This window comes from Dendropsophus ebraccatus, chromosome 10 (genome assembly GCF_027789765.1).
Source record: "Dendropsophus ebraccatus isolate aDenEbr1 chromosome 10, aDenEbr1.pat, whole genome shotgun sequence".
In the NCBI taxonomy this organism is placed as follows: Eukaryota; Metazoa; Chordata; class Amphibia; order Anura; family Hylidae; genus Dendropsophus; species Dendropsophus ebraccatus.
Window position 1 is genome coordinate 48,862,599 of NC_091463.1, and position 19,306 is coordinate 48,881,904.

A 19,306-nucleotide genomic window follows, 5' to 3' on the forward strand; every position below is an offset into this window, starting at 1 on the left:
GTTTACCATCTTCACTATATTGTACCCTAGGTAGCCTAGGATGGAAGCAACTTAGTAGCAAAAAGCTATTGTTATGGATCTTACATTATTCATACATAGTAATAAGATCTGTGCAATTAACATTTAGGTGCAAGTTTTTTTCATGGGGCAGTTAAACCCAGGGGATCTAGATTGGAGCAGTACAGTAAGTAAGCCTAATTTTTTTGATGTTCATGCTAAAGTGTTGACATGAATGGGGTGCAAATAACTCGGTATGTCACTCATACATTAAGCAGGCTGCAGTGTGAGTGTTTATGTCACACTGCCAGAATTGTATGGGGTCACAGATCAAGTGGAGAGAAGTACTTGTCGACAAATCCTGTCCTATTTGGTTTCATGGTGAGAGGGAGCCATGAAACAGACACCACTACAGGAAATTGTCATTAGGGATTTAGAACATTTTTCCTTCACATATATATTTTCTACGGATCTCTAGATTAAGAGTCACATTTTTAATGGATGAGGATAGTAATGGGACAAGAACAAACTGTAGCCATCACATATTTTTAGTGCATTGACATTAGATCGGTTATAGTAAATGCATAAAACTGAACAAGCACGAGACAACAAATTATTACTCACCTCTTACATACAGATATATTTTCGCCTGAAGCCGCAGATTACGTTTGGTTTGGTGTTCATAGCAACACCTTATGTACCCAGTGTCTTTCACTTCGGCTTTGATGAGTGTTAAGTGGCTACAAGTTAGGTGTCTCTGATCTGGTTCTGAACACCTCTCAGATTTTACCACCATTCTGCTATGGTTATAAAATGATATATGTTCCCAATACCATGTCATGGGTCCGGTTCCTCTGTAAAGATGAGACGAGAACATGTTGAGTTTCTAATATGGCTGACAGATCTCCTTAAAGGGGGTTATCCAGCGCTACAAAAACATGGCCATTTCCCCCCACTCTTGTCTCCAGTTCAGGTGTGGTTTGTAATTCAGTTCCATTTACTTCAATGGAACTAAGTTTCAAACCCCACCCAATCTGGAGACAAGAGTGGTGCAAAACTGGCCATATTTTTGTAGCGCTGGATAACCCTTTTAGTAATATCTTCTCCACGTCCACATATATAAATCCATTTGTATCATTATTTTCATAATTACAGATAACATTTTAATATCTGATTTTCATTAGATGTCGGCCTGCAGTACAACTTGGCAAGATAAGCCTATGCCATCATATATTATCAATACCACAAATATACTTTTGTCCAATGCTGTCCTATTCACACTACATATATTCTATCTGTATCTACATCACAAATGCCTTAACTTACTCACTCAAGAAAGTGGTAATAAGTGAACCGTTAAGGAGAGGGAAGTGCAGCTCTGTGACTGTGACACAGGCTCTAAAGGAAATCCACTAACTTAAAAATAAATGAATGGCTGCCTAATGTCACTGGGGTCTTATGCAACGTGACCACTCCTTGTTCCTTCCCAGACAAGGTTTCTGGCTTCCAGCTGAGACTGTCCGCCTGCCGCCTTCCTGAGGCTGATGCTGCTGCGGAGGTGATCATCGTGAGAGGACTTCCAGCCACTGAGTGACATGTACACTGACTGTGTCAGCTGGTGGCAACCGCATGTATTCACACGTTCCCACGCAAGCACTGGGGGGCTGTGTCTGGCTTCGTGTACAGACAGACTAATGACCCTTACAAACCGGGTGAGGTTCACATGCCTCTTACCATAAAAAAAAAGAGATTTTATTTTAATCATAATGTTTAGTTTTATGTCTCTGCTATTTAGGGACATTTTAGACACATTAAAATAAGATAGGAGGCGATAAGAAGTAAGACAAAATATTCCCATTTATGGGACAGTAATAAAAATAATATGGGGCTGCACCTGTTAGTCATATATGGTCAAACAAAGAAAATACATGGTGGAAGAATGGAAAACAGTTATGACCACATAAGGACACCATAGAGGAGAGGATCCCCTTTGATGAGCCAGAAAAGAAATTAGCTCTGTGGCGAATGCAAGAGCATGCATGCTAATGGAGATCAGCAAGTTAAAACAACAGGTGATCAATGAGATGACCACTTTTAAAAAAAAAAAAAATATCCAGTCTGCTCCCACTTTTTCAAATTTTTTTTGCATCAGAAAATCTCATCAACCTGTTACTATATATTAAAAAAAAGACCTTTTGAAATGTCCCACAGACATGTTGAATTTGATTGGTTGGGGTCTCAATCCAACCCATTGCTCCACAGACTTTAAATGAACTCCGTACTATGCAATGAGTTAGAGCCAGGCAGTGAATATCTGCATATCTGCTTACTTCCCCCTGACTGATGAAAATTTGTGTCAAATGTTCATCTTCTACTATGAGATTATCACTAGAGATGAGCGAACCTCGAGCATGCTCGAGTCGATCCGAACCCGAACTTTCGGCATTTGATTAGCGGTGGCTGCTGAAGTTGGATAAAGCCCTAAGGCTATGTGGAAAACATGGATATAGTCATTGGCTGCATCCATGTTTTCCAGACAACCTTTGGCTTTATCCAAGTTCAGCAGCCACCACTAATCAAATGCCGAACGTTCGGGTTTGGATCGACTCGAACCCGAACCCGGTTTGCTCATCTCTAATTATCACCTTTAGTATTGCAGATTTATTTTGTGTGCTGCACTGGTTTGCAATAGCTATGAGTAAATTTATGTGTGCTTTCCCTTTTTTCTCCCACTATAGATTGTGTAAGTGGTTCCCTATGGACATTCAGGACATAGCTTGATAGAGGTATTACAAATAACAAAAATGGATCTATTAAAGAAAACATGCACAGTACATATTAAATGACTGTAGTAGAGACATCCATATAGTTTCTGAGGGCTCCATCATTTGTGTTTGTATTTCCTAGATAAAGGTGACATCATATTTATAGGTTTTTTAATCACCTGAGAGATCACTTTACTTGGCATGAATTGACAGGCAAGGGAGTGTCATTGTACAATGAATCTCATAATAATGTATGAAAAGGGAGTCACCTGGATCTGTCATAGTAGCTAATATAGATTACCTTGAACTTTAGTGACATCCTTATTATGCAAGAGTCTGACATGTCTTACCTGCAGGTAAAGGTTTGGTTTCGCCTTACTTTGATTTCAAGATACTCAGTGGCCGGGCTTAGCTCAAGCTTCGATAATATTACACTTTCTCTGTGATGTTCTAAAAAGAAACAGAGAAGACATTAGCACTGCAATAATATAACTTGTCACAATTGTGTACTTAACAAGATTTAACATTCTAGATCATTTGACCCTGAAATCAAGGGGTTGAATTATGGAAATCAGGTCCTTAAACATTTTGACAAAGAAACTACAAATTTTTCGCTAAACTAAATGATATGTGTGGGGATAGATTATGGTCCGGAACATTGGGCAGGCATTTCCTTGCTTCATTGTTCTGTCTGGAGAGACATTTGTCAAGTCCTTACTCATGTTTGTGCAGCTGAAGAATCTTTTCTTTTTTGTGTTTTTGTTACGCAGCCACTTTTATGCTGAATTCAGGCATATAGTCCCACAGGCCCCCAAGATATAATGCATATACTTGTTGTGGTAGCAGGTAGGTGTCAATTAAGCCAAATATATTTTGGCTTATATTGTGGACTGTACTGTTTTAATCACAAGGACATTTCAATACTTTTAAGTCTTATGTCATGAATAATTAATATAAATATATGTGTATTTTAGTTTTCAACTAATGGCCCCTTAGGCCAATGAGGCCACATCATGTTTTCTTTTCTTTTTTTTTGCAAAATGTGCTGCTCAAATTTATTGAGCATCATTGTTGGAAGCATCTAGACACTGAATGACTCCATAACTTCAACTCAAACGTCATTGTGATATACTTCTTAGACTGTATGACTCTTTCCAACAAGCCTGATCACTTGTCCTATGTGGAGATAAAGGTTGGTAATCCCCTGCCATAAGAGGGGTCTGGCAAAGGCTTATTCCCCTTTTCCACCCGAGGACACATGGGCACTAAACCAAATCCAACCTACAGATCCTAAAAGTGTATGGCTGTATTTCTGTACATGGCAGAACTCTAAACGGCTTGGAATTAAACAGGAACAGCTCCACTTACAAATGTATTGTTTGTGTCTTCCATCTATACATCCTTTATATGCTACATTAGCCACCAATTACCAATTTTTTAACTCAACTGAAATTCAATAAAAAAAAAATCTGAAGATTATAAAAAAGTATAATTAAAATCTCCCTCACTGCCTCCAGTGCTCATAACAAGAATCGCTGATCCTGCTGTGCAGCACTTCTAGAATCAGGATTGGGACTAGGAACTGCCTGCTCAGCCAATCAGCGGATGAGGCAGAACATCTGCTTCCGATTGGCTAAACATGTCATTCCAATACTGCTGCGTATTAGGATCAGGGCTCCATCAGGTCATTGGTGGTGGGAGAGGGAGGTAAGTGTTTTTGCGTCCTAGCACCTTCCTGAGCAGAAATATAATAAATATCCCTTATAGAAGTTATCCAGGAATAGAAAAACATGTCCACTTTCTTCCACAAACAGCACAACTCTTCGCTCCAGTTTGAGTGTGATTTTGCAACTCCATTCCACTGAAGTAAAATGAAGCCTAATTGCAAAACTACACCCAAACTGGAGACAAGAGTAGTAGTGCTTTTTCTGGAAGAAGGCAGCCATGTTTTTTTATGCTGGACATCCTTAGTCCTAGTTAATGTTTATTAACAATTACAAGAATTGTAGTACTGGCTTCCTGTTTGAAGGGGAATAGGTCAAAAGTTAGAAGTCTCTTATTCACCTATTGTTATAAGAGTTTCCTCTCACTTTAAGTAACAATTATCAATAACGGGAGCGACATGACAGAAAGGAAAATGGGTATAGTTGTTGTAATAAAATATACAACATATATATATAACATATAGATAAAATCTGAAACGTAAAAATCCAGAAAATTGGATGGAAGTGGAAATGGAAATTTTGTAAATCAAATTCATCGCACTGCACCATGTCTTAAAAGTCCCTTTTAAGAAAGAAACATTCAAAGGTAAAATAAAACAAAACAAATCTATTCTATTTAAAATTCTAAATCTATTCTTAATCTATTTTTTAAAGGAAATGTTGAAGCGCACACACATGGACACGCTTCACGTATATGGACATAATACACACATGCAAAAAAAAATAACCTCTATCTGACAATAGGTGAGACCAGAAACACACGGCAGGTTATGCTTTTATATAGTTAGAGTTACAATTGTTAATGGATATTATTTTGATAAAATTTTGTCATTTACTTTAATGTCAGTAACATTAGATTACGTTTAAATACACAAATGAAATTCAGAAGAAAGAAAGCCAAGTACAGTACTTTTGGGTAGCTGACATCTATATCATGCTATTCTTAGAAGACTGTGCTCTCCTACACAACTAAATCTTCAGATCTGAGCCTTTTCTAGTGTAATAAGATTGCTTAAGCTGCCATCACTATAATGTTTAGCTAAAATCACTGTCCATACTCGGTGTGCTTACAATGTTACTGTCCAGACTTACAGTAGAAGACATTGTCCAGCACCACACATATAAAAACATTACTTATCCAGCTTGTTCCTATGTGCACTGTTATACATAGCTGTGTAAATTACCTAACATCAAAGGTAGAGGGTATCACAATTTAATGCAGAGTCATTTTGTGCTTCCATGTGCAATCATATTTTGTACAAACAATATTTAGAGTACTATTCTATTGATGATGGATTAACTTTCCAAAGATTAAGGTTGAACTGGCCTACCAGATTACAAGAATACGATAAGGTGGTCGTTGACCATTTGAATAGCTACGTCTGCTCAGTGTTTTTAGAAGGAGGCCTTCACAGTCACAGTATGGTTGGACATATCATTGCCTCCAGCTATATGGCTTCAGCCCCAGTGTTTTCAGAAGCTGAAGTTGCAGAGGAACTTGCCAGTTAAAAGTTGAATAAGGCGATGAGTCCAAATGGTGTCCATCCCAGAGTTCATAAAGAACTCGGATCTGTGATTGCTGCGCCCCTGACGGATCTGTATAACCAATCGCATCTAAGAGGAAATGTTCCTGATGATTGGAGAACAGCAAATGTTATACCTATCCACTAGAAGGGGAGTAGAGAAGAACCCAGCAACTACAGGCCAGTTAGATTAACACCTTTAGTAGTAAAAAATTATGGAAATACTTCTAAAAAAAGAAGATAATGGATCACCTCTCTAATGCTCAAGGGTGATAGGAAAATAGTGTTCTGCACTATTCTGAACTAGGACTGTTTTCTCAAAGATGAAATTAAAGGATTTTGACAAATAATGGATTTGGGGTCATGTACTGTTCCTAGAGAATATTACTTGTAAATGTAGCTCAAGATCTTAGGAGCCATTTACCCATCCAAATAAATTACTAAATGGAAAGGAAACTCTACCCAGTAAAGGCCAACATGAACTCCTGTATAAATGATTACCAAGTAGAATATTGCTTAGTATACATTGTTAAATGTATATTCTTACTGGGATCCTAAACACAACAAGGCCTATAGCAATTGCTTCATTTATCTTTCCCATGAAGCAATGTTAGCAGCAGAGCAAAGTGCTATTAAAAAAAGGTTTACTATTCATTAATGTCCCTGTTTTCCATGGGTCACATACAGACAGAAGGAGAAGGCACAATACTTCAGACATAAACAACCTAATCCACAAATAGACAATGGATGGAGGCCAAATTCACGTTTGGGTCTTAAAAGCAAACTTGGCATACATACCAGTAGAGGCCACATTAATGCAAACTGTACGACAAATGTCAAGAAACCTTTGCTCAGGCTAATGATGTCAGAATGTCAGACGTGACCTCATTGTTATATAAAGAGGTGTAGGTGTAGGTGTGTGTGTGTGTGTTGGGGGGGGCATTTATTATTTTCTATTTATTGTCCAGTTGTAGGAATATGTATGCATGCATAAGATATAGCCCTGCAATTGGCAGGTTGTAATTTCTCTATTAATGTATATACAGTATGCATTATTAGGCTTTTTTAAACTTTACAACTATTTTTCTTCTCTAAAATAAAAAGGAATGAAGCAACTTATATACGTATAAAATTAGACAAGGTGTCAGCATTCTGACTGCATATACTGTCATTTCTTCTCCAATTTATACTAAAAGAGCTTGTGAGAATAACTTGGGTGTGTATACTGAACAACAGAAGAAAACTTTTCCAGCTCCATTATGATTCTGGGTTTTGATTCTGGTATAGTTACTAACCACAGGGCAGACTAGATAGACAATCCTCTATGTTTCTTTCCCTCCTGGTCTTTCAGTTCCCTTTTACATTGAGGTTAATTTGATCCCTTTGTAACCCAACCTCTTGTGTCTGTCTGTCTATCTATCTACAGTATCTATCGAAAGTCATCCTCCAGGAAGTGGTATGAATGTTGAATATTTCAAGTTTCTCACAAAATAGTGCAAAGCCCATTAACCCTTGACCATTTAGACTGAAATCAGGGCATGTGGCTTGCTAAAAAATTCTTGAAAGAATTATTTGCCCCCAGTCAAAAGGTTGGCAGCACCCTAAGTTTGTGTATAGAAGGTTTAATCACACACATGGTATGTGACGTTTACACCACTATAATGTCCAAAACAATCAGCTCACGCTTCAAGAAAACATTAGTCTCAGTTCTGAGGAAAGGACAACAAACTAGCTTCAATCTAATGTAAATATGTATTCTGCAGATAGAATTGGAGTGCTTTTATCGTGAGCCTGTGATATAAACATTCCAGGACAGCCGTTCCCTGCCGCCTCTTATGACTAGTGACTGGAGTAGAGAGGTTGTCTTTGCCCCCAGCTGGGCCCTAATTGTTTTCCCAGGTACAATATTTAGTAGGAGCAGGAAACAGACATGGTCATTATTCCAGCCTATACAATAGAACACAGTGACTCCTGTGCCGCACAGAACCATTGGGGAAATCTATCAAGCTTCATCTACTGAATTTCATGTTGTTAACCCTGTGTGTCTATAGAGTAAAACATGTAAAAATATGCTTCATGTCAAATAATTTTTTACAAATCTAGCAGGAGCGTTTATCCTTTGATGGTCATTTAATATGTTTAAGTGGTTTCTAAACATACGTGAAATCCCTAGAACATTGACAATTCTTCTTCTGACATCTAGCACAGACATATAAGAGCACTGCGTGCCTGTAGCTTCCAAATTAGATTCCCTTGAGTACTAAACCAATTTATACCAATGTTAGAAGGTCCTTCTCAGGGAACTAAAAAACACATAAATGGTTGTCTTCTTCATCCCATGGGTAGGCAAACAATACAACCAGATTTGTCAGCTGCTATGGGAGCCATGTTAAGCAAAGGCCACATCTCTGTTCGGTTTCACCCCCTTTAATTTTATATATATATATCTTGTGGGGGGTTAGCTCCGTCACAGGTATCACAGACACAGCAAAGTTAAAATCAATGGGTTTTATTTCACAAAGTCCAAGCAGTAACAAAATAGCTTCTCTTCAGCAGGTGCAAATAACATAAAGATAGCCTTGCTTCAGGCACAAAGGGTTAAACGAAAACAGGATTTCTCACCAGAACAGTCTTTTTAGGCTATAGCAGATTCTCCAGCTTCTCTGCCTGGAACCAACACAGCAGAACCTCCAAACAAGCTCCAGCCTTGGAGTTACACACCACCCACAGCTCACCTAGTCTCCTGGCTGTTATAGGCCAGGGAAAACCCGGGATGGATACGTGGGAGCAGTCATCCCACCCAACTCTGAGACTGCTCCAGTAAAAGCCGGCCCGGAACAACTGCTTGAAAGCAGGTATACTAAATTAGAAAAAAAACTGTCAGTAACCTATGGTTACTGACCAATTCTATCTGGCCTACTCCACCGAGGCCTTGAACCACGGTGACACGTATCTGTCATCGACCACCATACCTTGTGCCTTGTCACAATATATATAGATATATATATATATATATATAGTGAACACATTTAACCCCTTAACGACCGCAGGCGTAAGTGCACGCTCCCAAAACCCGAGCCTTAACGCAAACGGGCGTACATTTACGCCCGCGGTTTCCCCGATCGCTGCGTGTACACGCAACGATCGGGGAAAATGGCCTGCTATAATGTATAGCAGGCCATCCCTGCTTGTCGACACGGGGGGTGATTAACCCCTCCCGTGCTGATGATCGCCGCTATTGGCTGATCAATTCAGATCAGCCAATGGCGGCAATCTGCAGCTTTCCGGGTCATCGGTGACCCGATGGCCCGGAAAGCAATGGCGGTCGGTGCTGTCCGCGGACGGCACCGACCGCCATTGCTGTTAAAAGTAACGGTGGCCACGGTGCCACGTCATGACCGGCTGCGATCCCGTCCCCGATCCCGTCCCCAATCACGGCGATATAAGTAAGTGAAAGGGTTAAATACCTGCTGTGGACACCTCAGCTAGGTAGCTGTGGTGTCCAGAGCAGGTATTGACCCACACTCACCGGATCCAGCGTCCCGATCGCGTCTTCCGGGTTCCGATCGCGTCCTCTTCTTAGTCTGAGTCTTCGTCTTTTTCCAGCGGTCCCCATCAGCAATCATCGGCTCCAGCGTCGTCAAACTTCGGCTTTTTCCGGAATTTGCGTTCTACTGCCCCCTAGTGGCTGATAAGTGTATATAATACACATATCAGTAGCTATAGGGTTGAAGAAAGTTTTTTTTTTTTCCCCACCCTACCGCCGCTGAGTGCTGATCAGCATCGCGCGTAAGCGCGCCGCTGATCAGCAACTCCTTTTTGGCGTAGGGTGTTTTTTTCCTATATCCTACAGCCACGGTCTGCTTATAAGTGCCGCACATAAGTGCGGCATTTATCGGCAACTCCTTTCTTGGCGTAGTTTTTTTTTTTATACTTAATGTTAAAAAAACATGTAAAAACACCATTACACTACACGGAGTAAAGTTTTACACTACACCTGTCACGAACGGCAGGTGAAAACAAGACACTCGACAGTGGGCCCTAAATCTGACCCCACCCACTGTCACCTGCCTACTTGCCTCAGTCGACCCTAGGCGGTCGCGGACAACCACGAAGACAATCCCTATACTGTATACGTCCAGAACATAAAACGCAGACAGACAGACAAACAAAATGCGGAGAGTCAACTAGCCGAGTCAGGAACCAAACGAGCAACGCAGTACAAAATCAGAAGCGAGCGGAGAGTCAGGGGACAGGCAAAAGGTCAGAATCCAGGCAAGACAAAATGGAAAAGGATAGGACAGAATACAAGGGACTGGGGAGCTGGGATCAGAACAAACTAATAGCCAGCGATTAGAGGCTGACACTGCAAACACTTTATACTGGATCAGGAGCCCGGACCAAAGACTGATTGGTCCGGCCTCCTGAATCCAGACACATAGCAGCTGGTGCGCTGCAGGCTGAGTGGCAGAGAGATCCGTCACTCAGCCTGAGCTCAACAGCACTCAGCTGCTTGGCCGGGCGACGTACACTAACGCGAGACCCGCGGCTTCCCTGGTTACTAGGGACGCCGTCGGGTCTCCGTGACGTCACCCGGCTCGGCCGAGGAGGACGGCGCTGCGCTCCAGCCGGACCAGACGACGCTGGAGCGCGGTCAGGTAAGTTACTGACATTACCCCCCCCTTCAGGAGGGGCCTCCGGACCTCTACCTAAGGGACCAGGCTTAGATGGATTTTGCAGATGAAACTGTCTAACTAGACGTGATGCATGCAAATCTCTACTAGCTACCCAAGTGCGCTCCTCTGGTCCAAATCCTTTCCAATGAACTAAATATTGTAAAGAACTCTGAACCCGACGAGAATCCAGAATTCTCTCCACCTCATATTCCAGTTCACCTTGAATGACCAACGGAGCGGGAGGAGCAGACGGAATCACTGGATTAACAAATTTTTTCAATAGAGATTTATGAAAAACATCGTGAATTCTAAGACTCCTAGGCAACAGCAGCTTAAATGAAACTGGATTTATGATTTCTACTATAGGATAAGGACCAATGTATTTTGGAGACAATTTACCAGATGGTGTCTTTAATTTCAAATTTCTAGTGGAGAGCCACACCTTGTCACCTACCCTGTACTCAGGGCCAGATATGCGTCTTTTATTAGATTGTTTTTTACAATTCTCTTGAGCTTTAACCAGGTTCTGCAGAGCCTGGGCCCAAACTGTGCACAGTTTTCTGTAAATTCCTTCGGCGGATGGATTAGTGGATTCGGACGCATGTACAGAAGAACAACGAGGATTAAACCCAAAATTACAAAAGAACGGCGACATTTTGAGAGACTGACTTTCACGATTGTTCAGGGCAAATTCAGCCAATGGTAAGTATTCTCTCCATTTCTCCTGTGAGTCTGCAACGAAACACCTTAAGAATTGCTCCAGTGACTGATTTACCCTCTCCGTTTGTCCATTGGATTGTGGATGAAAGGCTGAAGAAAATGACAAAGATATACCTAGGCGACCACAAAACTCTTTCCAGAATCTAGATATAAACTGTACCCCCCGGTCAGACACGATATTCTCTGGTACCCCATGCAACCGTAAGACATGACTAATAAAAAGAGAGGCCAAAGTACGAGCATTGGGCAGTTTGTTGAGAGGAATTAAATGACACATCTTCGAGAACCTGTCAACAACCACCCAAATCACCGTTTTACCCTTAGAGGGTGGTAAATCAGTTATAAAATCCATGGAGATGTGGGTCCAAGGTCTAGCAGGCAGAGGCAGGGGTTGAAGAAGTCCCTCCGGTAACCTGCGAGGAACCTTGGACCTGGCGCAAATCTCACAAGCTTCTACAAACAGTTTAGTATCCGTAGCCCAGGATGGCCACCAATAATGACGAGACAGTAGATACTTGGTACCAGCAATACCTGGATGACCTGCCAGTACTGAACAATGTGTTTCTTCCAACACTTTCAACCGAAGATTAGGGGGAACAAATAGTTTATTTTCCGGGGTGTTTCTAGGTGCCATGGACTGAGACTGGACCACCTGAGCAGCCAGATCGGGCTGCAGAATTGCCACCACCACCCCAGGAGATAAGATGGTTTCGGATTCTCTCACAGGGACCTCTTTAACACTGAAACTACGAGATAACGCATCTGCCTTTACATTCTTGGAACCTGGTCTAAAGGTAATTTCAAAATCAAACCGTGCAAAAAACAATGCCCATCTGGCTTGCCGTGGAGTAAGGCGCTTAGCTTTATCTAAATAAACGAGGTTTTTATGATCGGTAAGAACTTTAATTTTGTGTTTAGCCCCCTCTAAAAAATGTCTCCACTCATCAAATGCCCACTTAATGGCAAGGAGCTCTCTATTGCCAATGTCATAGTTGCATTCGGTCTTGGAGAACTTTCTAGAGAAGTAGGCAACGGGTCGGAGGTTAGTGAGTGTCACGGGACCCTGTGAGAGAACCGCCCCTACACCCACCTCTGATGCGTCTACCTCGACAATGAAAGGTGATTCAAAGTTAGGTTGAATCAACACTGGAGCGACAGAAAAACATGTTTTGAGTTTGTCGAAGGCCAGAATGGCTTCAGGAGTCCAGTTATCCATATCGGAACCCCTTCTAGTGAGATCGGTTAAGGGTTTAGCAATTACTGAGAAGCCTTTAATAAATTTTCTGTAGTAGTTGGCGAAACCCAGAAATCTTTGAAGGGCTTTAAGATTCCTGGGGCGTTCCCACTTTTCAATGGCTGCCACCTTAAGGGGATCCATACCAAAAGAACTAGGGGTGATTTTATATCCTAGAAAAGAGACCTCCTGAACACCAAACTGGCACTTCGACAACTTCGCAAATAATTGATTGTGTCTTAACAGTTCCATAACTCTGCGAACATGATTGACATGTGAAGACCAATCTGGAGAAAAAACCAAGATATCGTCCAAGTACACCACTACAAAACGACCCAGGTACTCACGAAACACATCATTGACGAAGCGTTGGAAAACTGCAGGCGCATTACACAACCCGAAGGGCATGACTAGGTATTCAAAGTGTCCCTCGGGGGTATTGAATGCAGTCTTCCACTCGTCACCCTCCCTTATTCGAATCAAATTATAGGCCCCCCGGAGGTCGATCTTAGAAAACCACCGGGCCCCCCCAATCTGATCAAACAAATCTGGAATCAAAGGGAGCGGGTGTTGATTCTTAATGGTGATTTTATTTAGCTCCCGATAATCAATGCAGGGACGTAATCCACCATCTTTTTTGCCTACGAAGAAAAATCCGGCCCCAAGGGGAGAACAGGAGGGACGGATGTGACCCTTATGTAAGCTTTCCTTAATATAATCCCGCATAGCTTCCCTTTCGGGTCTAGACAAATTAAAGATACGTCCTTTCGGGTATTTAGATTCAGGAACCAAATCGATAGCACAATCGTATGGACGATGAGGGGGTAGTTTATCCACCGATTTTTCATCAAAAACATCACAAAAATCAGACAGAAACTCGGGGATCTCCCCTTCTAATGAAGAACATCCTGTTAAATTTAAAGAAAGACAGTGAGCAGCACACCCGGGCCCCCATTGGACGAGCTCTCTGCTTGCCCAATCGAAAACAGGGTTATGCTGGGTCAACCAGGGCAAACCTAAAATAACATTGGAAGACAAATTGTCCATAACCAGAAAATCAAGACACTCCGAATGGATCGACCCCACTTTTACTTCTAGAGGAGGAGTGATATATTTCACTCTACCTTGAGCCAGTGGTGTAAAGTCCGCCCCAGTAATACTCAGCGGGCATTTAAGCTGAAGTGGACATACCTCCAGACTGGACCAAAACCCGGAATTAATAAAATTAGCGGATGCCCCTGAATCAACATGGGCCATTCCCGAAATACACTTCTCACCCAAACATAGTGAGATAGGGACCATTAATTTATTCTTATCGAGTGGTACCTGTGCGCCTGAGTGACCCCCTCGATAGTCACTCAGGCGCTGGAGTTTTCCGGCGATGATCCAGGCTTGGAAGTACATTCCCGAACACGATGTCCAGCTTTGCCACAGTACAGACACAGATTATGTTGCATACGGTGGGCCCGTCTAATTTTCGCATCGGTAGCCCCGATCTGCATGGGTTCCTCCGGAGGTGGTAACGGGGAAGGAGGAGGTTTAGAAGGAGACAGAAAAGAGGCAGGGGTTTTACAGAGTTCAACGATTCCTTTCTCCCTACGTCTGTCCCGCGTACGACGATCCACCCTGATGGCTAACGTCATGGTCTCTTCTAACGTTTCAGGGGGAGGATAAGCTACCAACCAGTCCTTTAGCTGCTCAGATAGGCCCACCCGAAACTGATAGCGCAGAGCAGAGTCGTTCCAACCGGATGGGATACACCACTGGCGGAACTCTGCGCAATAGTCCTCAACTGGCCTTTTACCTTGTTTTAAAGATGTCAATTGTCGCTCGGCTACAGCAGTCCTGTCAGGGTCGTCATACAATAAACCCAAAGCTGAAAAGAAATAATCAACCGAGGTTAACTCTATGGCGTTGGGAGGAAGAGAAAATGCCCACTCCTGTGGTGGCCCCTGCAATAGAGACATGATAATCCCCACTCTTTGGGACTCGTCCCCTGAGGAGCGGGGACGTAGTCGAAAGAACAGTCTGCACCCCTCTCTGAAGGTCCGGAAATTCCTTCTATCACCCTTAAATTTTTCTGGGAGTTGTACCAGTGGTTCAGGGGGGGAAGGGGTGGTCATAGTAACTTGTCGGGGAGCAGCCTCCTGCTCCTGAACCCGTTCAGCAAGGCTCTGTACCATAGAGTTTAGGCTCTGCATTTGCTCCAACAATGCTTTCATAGGATCCTTAATAGAAATCCTGGTGCACGTCACGAAACTGTACAGGCTGGCTATTCTGTCACGAACGGCAGGTGAAAACAAGACACTCGACAGTGGGCCCTAAATCTGACCCCACCCACTGTCACCTGCCTACTTGCCTCAGTCGACCCTAGGCGGTCGCGGACAACCACGAAGACAATCCCTATACTGTATACGTGCAGAACATAAAACGCAGACAGACAGACAAACAAAATGCGGAGAGTCAACTAGCCGAGTCAGGAACCAAACGAGCAACGCAGTACAAAATCAGAAGCGAGCGGAGAGTCAGGGGACAGGCAAAAGGTCAGAATCCAGGCAAGACAAAATGGAAAAGGATAGGACAGAATACAAGGGACTGGGGAGCTGGGATCAGAACAAACTAATAGCCAGCGATTAGAGGCTGACACTGCAAACACTTTATACTGGATCAGGAGCCCGGACCAAAGACTGATTGGTCCGGCCTCCTGAATCCAGACACATAGCAGCTGGTGCGCTGCAGGCTGAGTGGCAGAGAGATCCGTCACTCAGCCTGAGCTCAACAGCACTCAGCTGCTTGGCCGGGCGACGTACACTAACGCGAGACCCGCGGCTTCCCTGGTTACTAGGGACGCCGTCGGGTCTCCGTGACGTCACCCGGCTCGGCCGAGGAGGACGGCGCTGCGCTTCAGCCGGACCAGACGACGCTGGAGCGCGGTCAGGTAAGTTACTGACAACACCACTACACATTTACATACCCCATATACTAGTCCCCGTATAAAGATGGCCCCCAGGGTGTTTTCGGTGTCGGAACCATATGTTATTATTGCCTCCGACACCGAAACAGCCAGTGAGGATGAATGGGGGGATCCTTCTTTCCTCCATTCATCCTCATCATCCTCATCATCCAGTGACGTGTCTGGGAGTAGCGAAGCATACGCTGCCCCCCAGACACGTCTTTTCCGCCAGTACCGTCCCAATAAGAGATGACGGTATGGCGTGAAATTCTACAAACTCTGTGAGAGTACCTCTGGGTACACTTACAGATTTAGGGTACGTGCACACTGCGGAATGGCGAAGGATAACCCTTTGTGCATTCCGCAGCTGGCACCCACCGGTGGAATGATGCGGGCGCGCGTCTCCGCCCGTGTCATAGACTCTATCCTATGCATGGGCGGATTCCATCGTCCGTCCAAAGAATGAACACGTTTGACGGAGAGCGGAATCCGCTCGTGCATAGAATGGAGTCTATGACACGGACGGAGACGCGCGCCCGCATCAACCTGCCGGTGGGTGCCAGCTGCGGAATGCACAAAGGGTTATCCTTCGCCATTCCGCAGTGTGCACGTATCCTTAGAGTGTATGAAGGAAGGGACACCCGAATCCAGCCCCCAGATGCCCCCCCATCCTCGGAGTTAGTGGGAAGGTCGTCCGGGAACTGATCTTCCCACTGCTGGATAAAGGTTACCACCCGTACAGGGATTACTTTTATACCAGCACCCCCTCTTCTGGTCCCTCGCTGCCCGAGCTACTGTAGCTTGCGGCACGATCCGAACATATCAGAAGCAGTAATAGAGCCCTAATATTTAGCAGCCATGGAGCGGACCCAGCGCTTCTGAATATGAAGGACCCCGTATCGCACCAGGACAACATTTTCCAGGTGACGTCCCCCATACTGGAAAACAGGAGACCCCAGAAGAAGTGCAGAGTGTGGCGTAACAGGGGGATCAGGAAGGACACCATTTTCCAGTGTGACACCTGTCCTGATCACCCCGGCCTCTGCATACTGGATCGCTTCAAGGCGTACCACACGTCATTGGAGTTCTACATTTTCTAAATTCTGTCCCTTATTCCTATTTCAGGGGTCACGTTGATCCGGGGATTATTCTGTTCGCCATTATGGAGTCAGGAAGGAATTTTTTCCCAGTGATGAGGCTACTGTCGTCTGCCTTACGAGGGTTTTTTGCCTTCCTCTGGATCAACACAGGTTGAATTTGATGGACACCTGTCATTTTCAACCTTATAAACTAATAATTGGCCTAATACCCCTTAAATAAATTAGAATTGTCCCTCTTTCCTAGCTAAATAGGTATGGCCGCCATTCCCATTAGAGGATACCATAATGCAATTACAAAGCCTCTGTGCGGCCAGGACAGTAGAAACCCCCCATTCTGGAAACTACACCCCATAAGGAATCTAACAAGGGGGGCAGCGGGGATATGGCCCCCTGATGACGGCCACATTTTGGACGTGAAAATGAAAAAAAAATGGTATTTTTTATTTGCACAGCACATGTTCTACATATGTGCCTGTTACCAGTGGGGTCCATATGCTCACTGCACCCCTTGTTAGATTTCTTATGGGGTGTAGTTTCCAGAATGGGGTCACTTGTGGGGGGTTTCTACTGTCTTGGCAGAACAGGAGCTTTGTAATTGCGACATGGCCTCCATCCTGCATTCCAGCCTCTAAATGGCGCTCTGTCCTTTTGGTGGCTTGCCCTGTGCCCATATGGCACATTATGTCCACATCTAGGGTATTTTCGTACTCAGTGGAAATTACCCTACACGCTTTGCGTTTATTTTCTTTTTTAACCCCTTGTGGAAATGGAAAAAAATCAAGGCTAGACCAACATTTAGTGTAATTTGTTTTAAATTTTTATTCTAAATCATTGATCTTGTCTTGATTTTTTCATTTTCACAAGGGGCTAAAAAATAAAAAAACACAAAATTTGTAGAGCAATTTCCCCTGAGTACGGAAATACCCCACATGTGGACATAAAGCGCCATGCGGGTGCAGGGTAAGCCTCCAAAGGGAAGGAGCGCCATCTGTTTTTTTGAGGCTGGATTTGGCTAGAATGGATTTCGAGGGGCCATGTTGCATTTAAAAGGCCCCTGTGTTGTCAAGACAGTTGAAACCCCCCACAAGTGACCCCATTATGGAAACTACACCCCTCAGGGAATGTAACAAGGGGTGTAGTGAGCATATGGACCCCACTGGTGACGGGCACAAATGTGGAACAATGTGGCTTGAAAATGAAATATTACATTTTTTACACTATAATGTTGATCTAGCCTTGAATTTATCATTTTCACAAGGGGTTAAAAGAGAAAAAAACACACAAAATGTTTAGAGCAATTTCCCCCAAGTCCGTAATTACCCCACATATGGACATAAAGCGCCATGTGGGTGCAGGGCAAGCCTCCGAAGGTAAGGAGCGTCAATTGGATTTTGGAGGTTGGATTTGGCTAGAATGGATGATGAACGCCATGTCGCATTTACAGAGCCCTCGTGCTGCCAAGACAGTGGAAACCCACCACAAGTGACCCCATTCTGGAAACTACACCCCTTAAGGAATCTAACAAGGGGTGCAATGAGGATATGGACCCCTTGATGAAGGGCGCATTTGTGCCGTGAAAGTGAAAACATGAAAATTTTCACTTTCACGTCACATTGTTCCACATTTGTGCCCGTCACCAGTGGGGTCCATATGCTCACTGCACCCCTTGTTAGATTCCTTAAAGGGTTTAGTTTCCAGAATGGGGTCACTTGTGGGGGGTTTCCAGTGTTTTGGCAGCACGAGGGCTCTGTAAATGCGACGTGGCCCTTGAAATCCATTCCAGTGAAATCCAGCTTCCAAAAGCCAATTGGCGCTCCTTCCCTTTGGAGGCTCGTCCTGCGCCCCCTTGGCACTTTATGTCCACATGTGGGGTATTTCTGTACTCGAGAGAAACTGCGCTACATGTTTTATGTTTTTTTTTTCCTTTTATCCCTTTGTGAAAATGAAAAATTGAAGGCTAGAACAATGTTTTAGTGCAAAAAATACTTTTGTCTTTTTTCACACCATATTGTTGGGAAAATCTGTGAAGCACCTGTGGGGTCCAGATGCTCACCGCACCCCTGTGGGGCCTCTGCCAAGCTGAAGTGGTACAGTCAGAAATGACCAAATATAACGGAGCCATTGAAATGCACTAGGCGCTCCTTTATATCTGAGGCTTGTGGTTGCGTCAAATAGCGCAATAGGGCCACATATGGGGTATTTATATAAAATGCAGAAACGGGGCAATAAATATTGGGGTGCATTTCTCTGGTAATAAGTTTATAATTATGAAAAATATTGGATTACAATAAAATCTCTGCACAGAAAATTTAAATTTTCAAATTTCTTACACACTTAGCTTTTATTTCTGTGACTCTCCTAAAGGGTTAAAAAAACTTTCTGGATGTGCTTTTGCAAAGTTTTGGGGGTGCAGTTTCTGAAATGGGGTGCTTTGTGGGGCTTTCTAACATACAGGCCCCTCAAATACACTTTAAACCTGAACAGGTCCCTAAAAATATCTGATTTTGAAATTTTACAGAAAATTTGGAAATTTGCTGCTAATGTTTTACGCTTTCTATTGTCTAAAAAAAATGAAATATAGTTTAATAAATGCCGCCAACATAAAGTAGACATG

General features: G+C 43.4%; 1 protein-coding gene across 1 annotated transcript in view; it reads right to left on the reverse strand.

The window, feature by feature from the left end:
* The window catches only part of LOC138802860 (vascular endothelial growth factor receptor kdr-like), a 138,081-nt gene that overhangs the window by 84,588 nt on the left and 34,187 nt on the right, over nucleotides 1-19,306 (reverse strand). The window contains exons 2-3 of the mRNA XM_069986569.1: nucleotides 3,113-3,212; nucleotides 622-851 (exon numbers count right to left, since the gene is read on the reverse strand). Of these exons, the coding sequence (XP_069842670.1) occupies nucleotides 622-851; nucleotides 3,113-3,212 (330 nt within the window). The remainder of the gene's footprint in view (nucleotides 1-621; nucleotides 852-3,112; nucleotides 3,213-19,306) is intronic.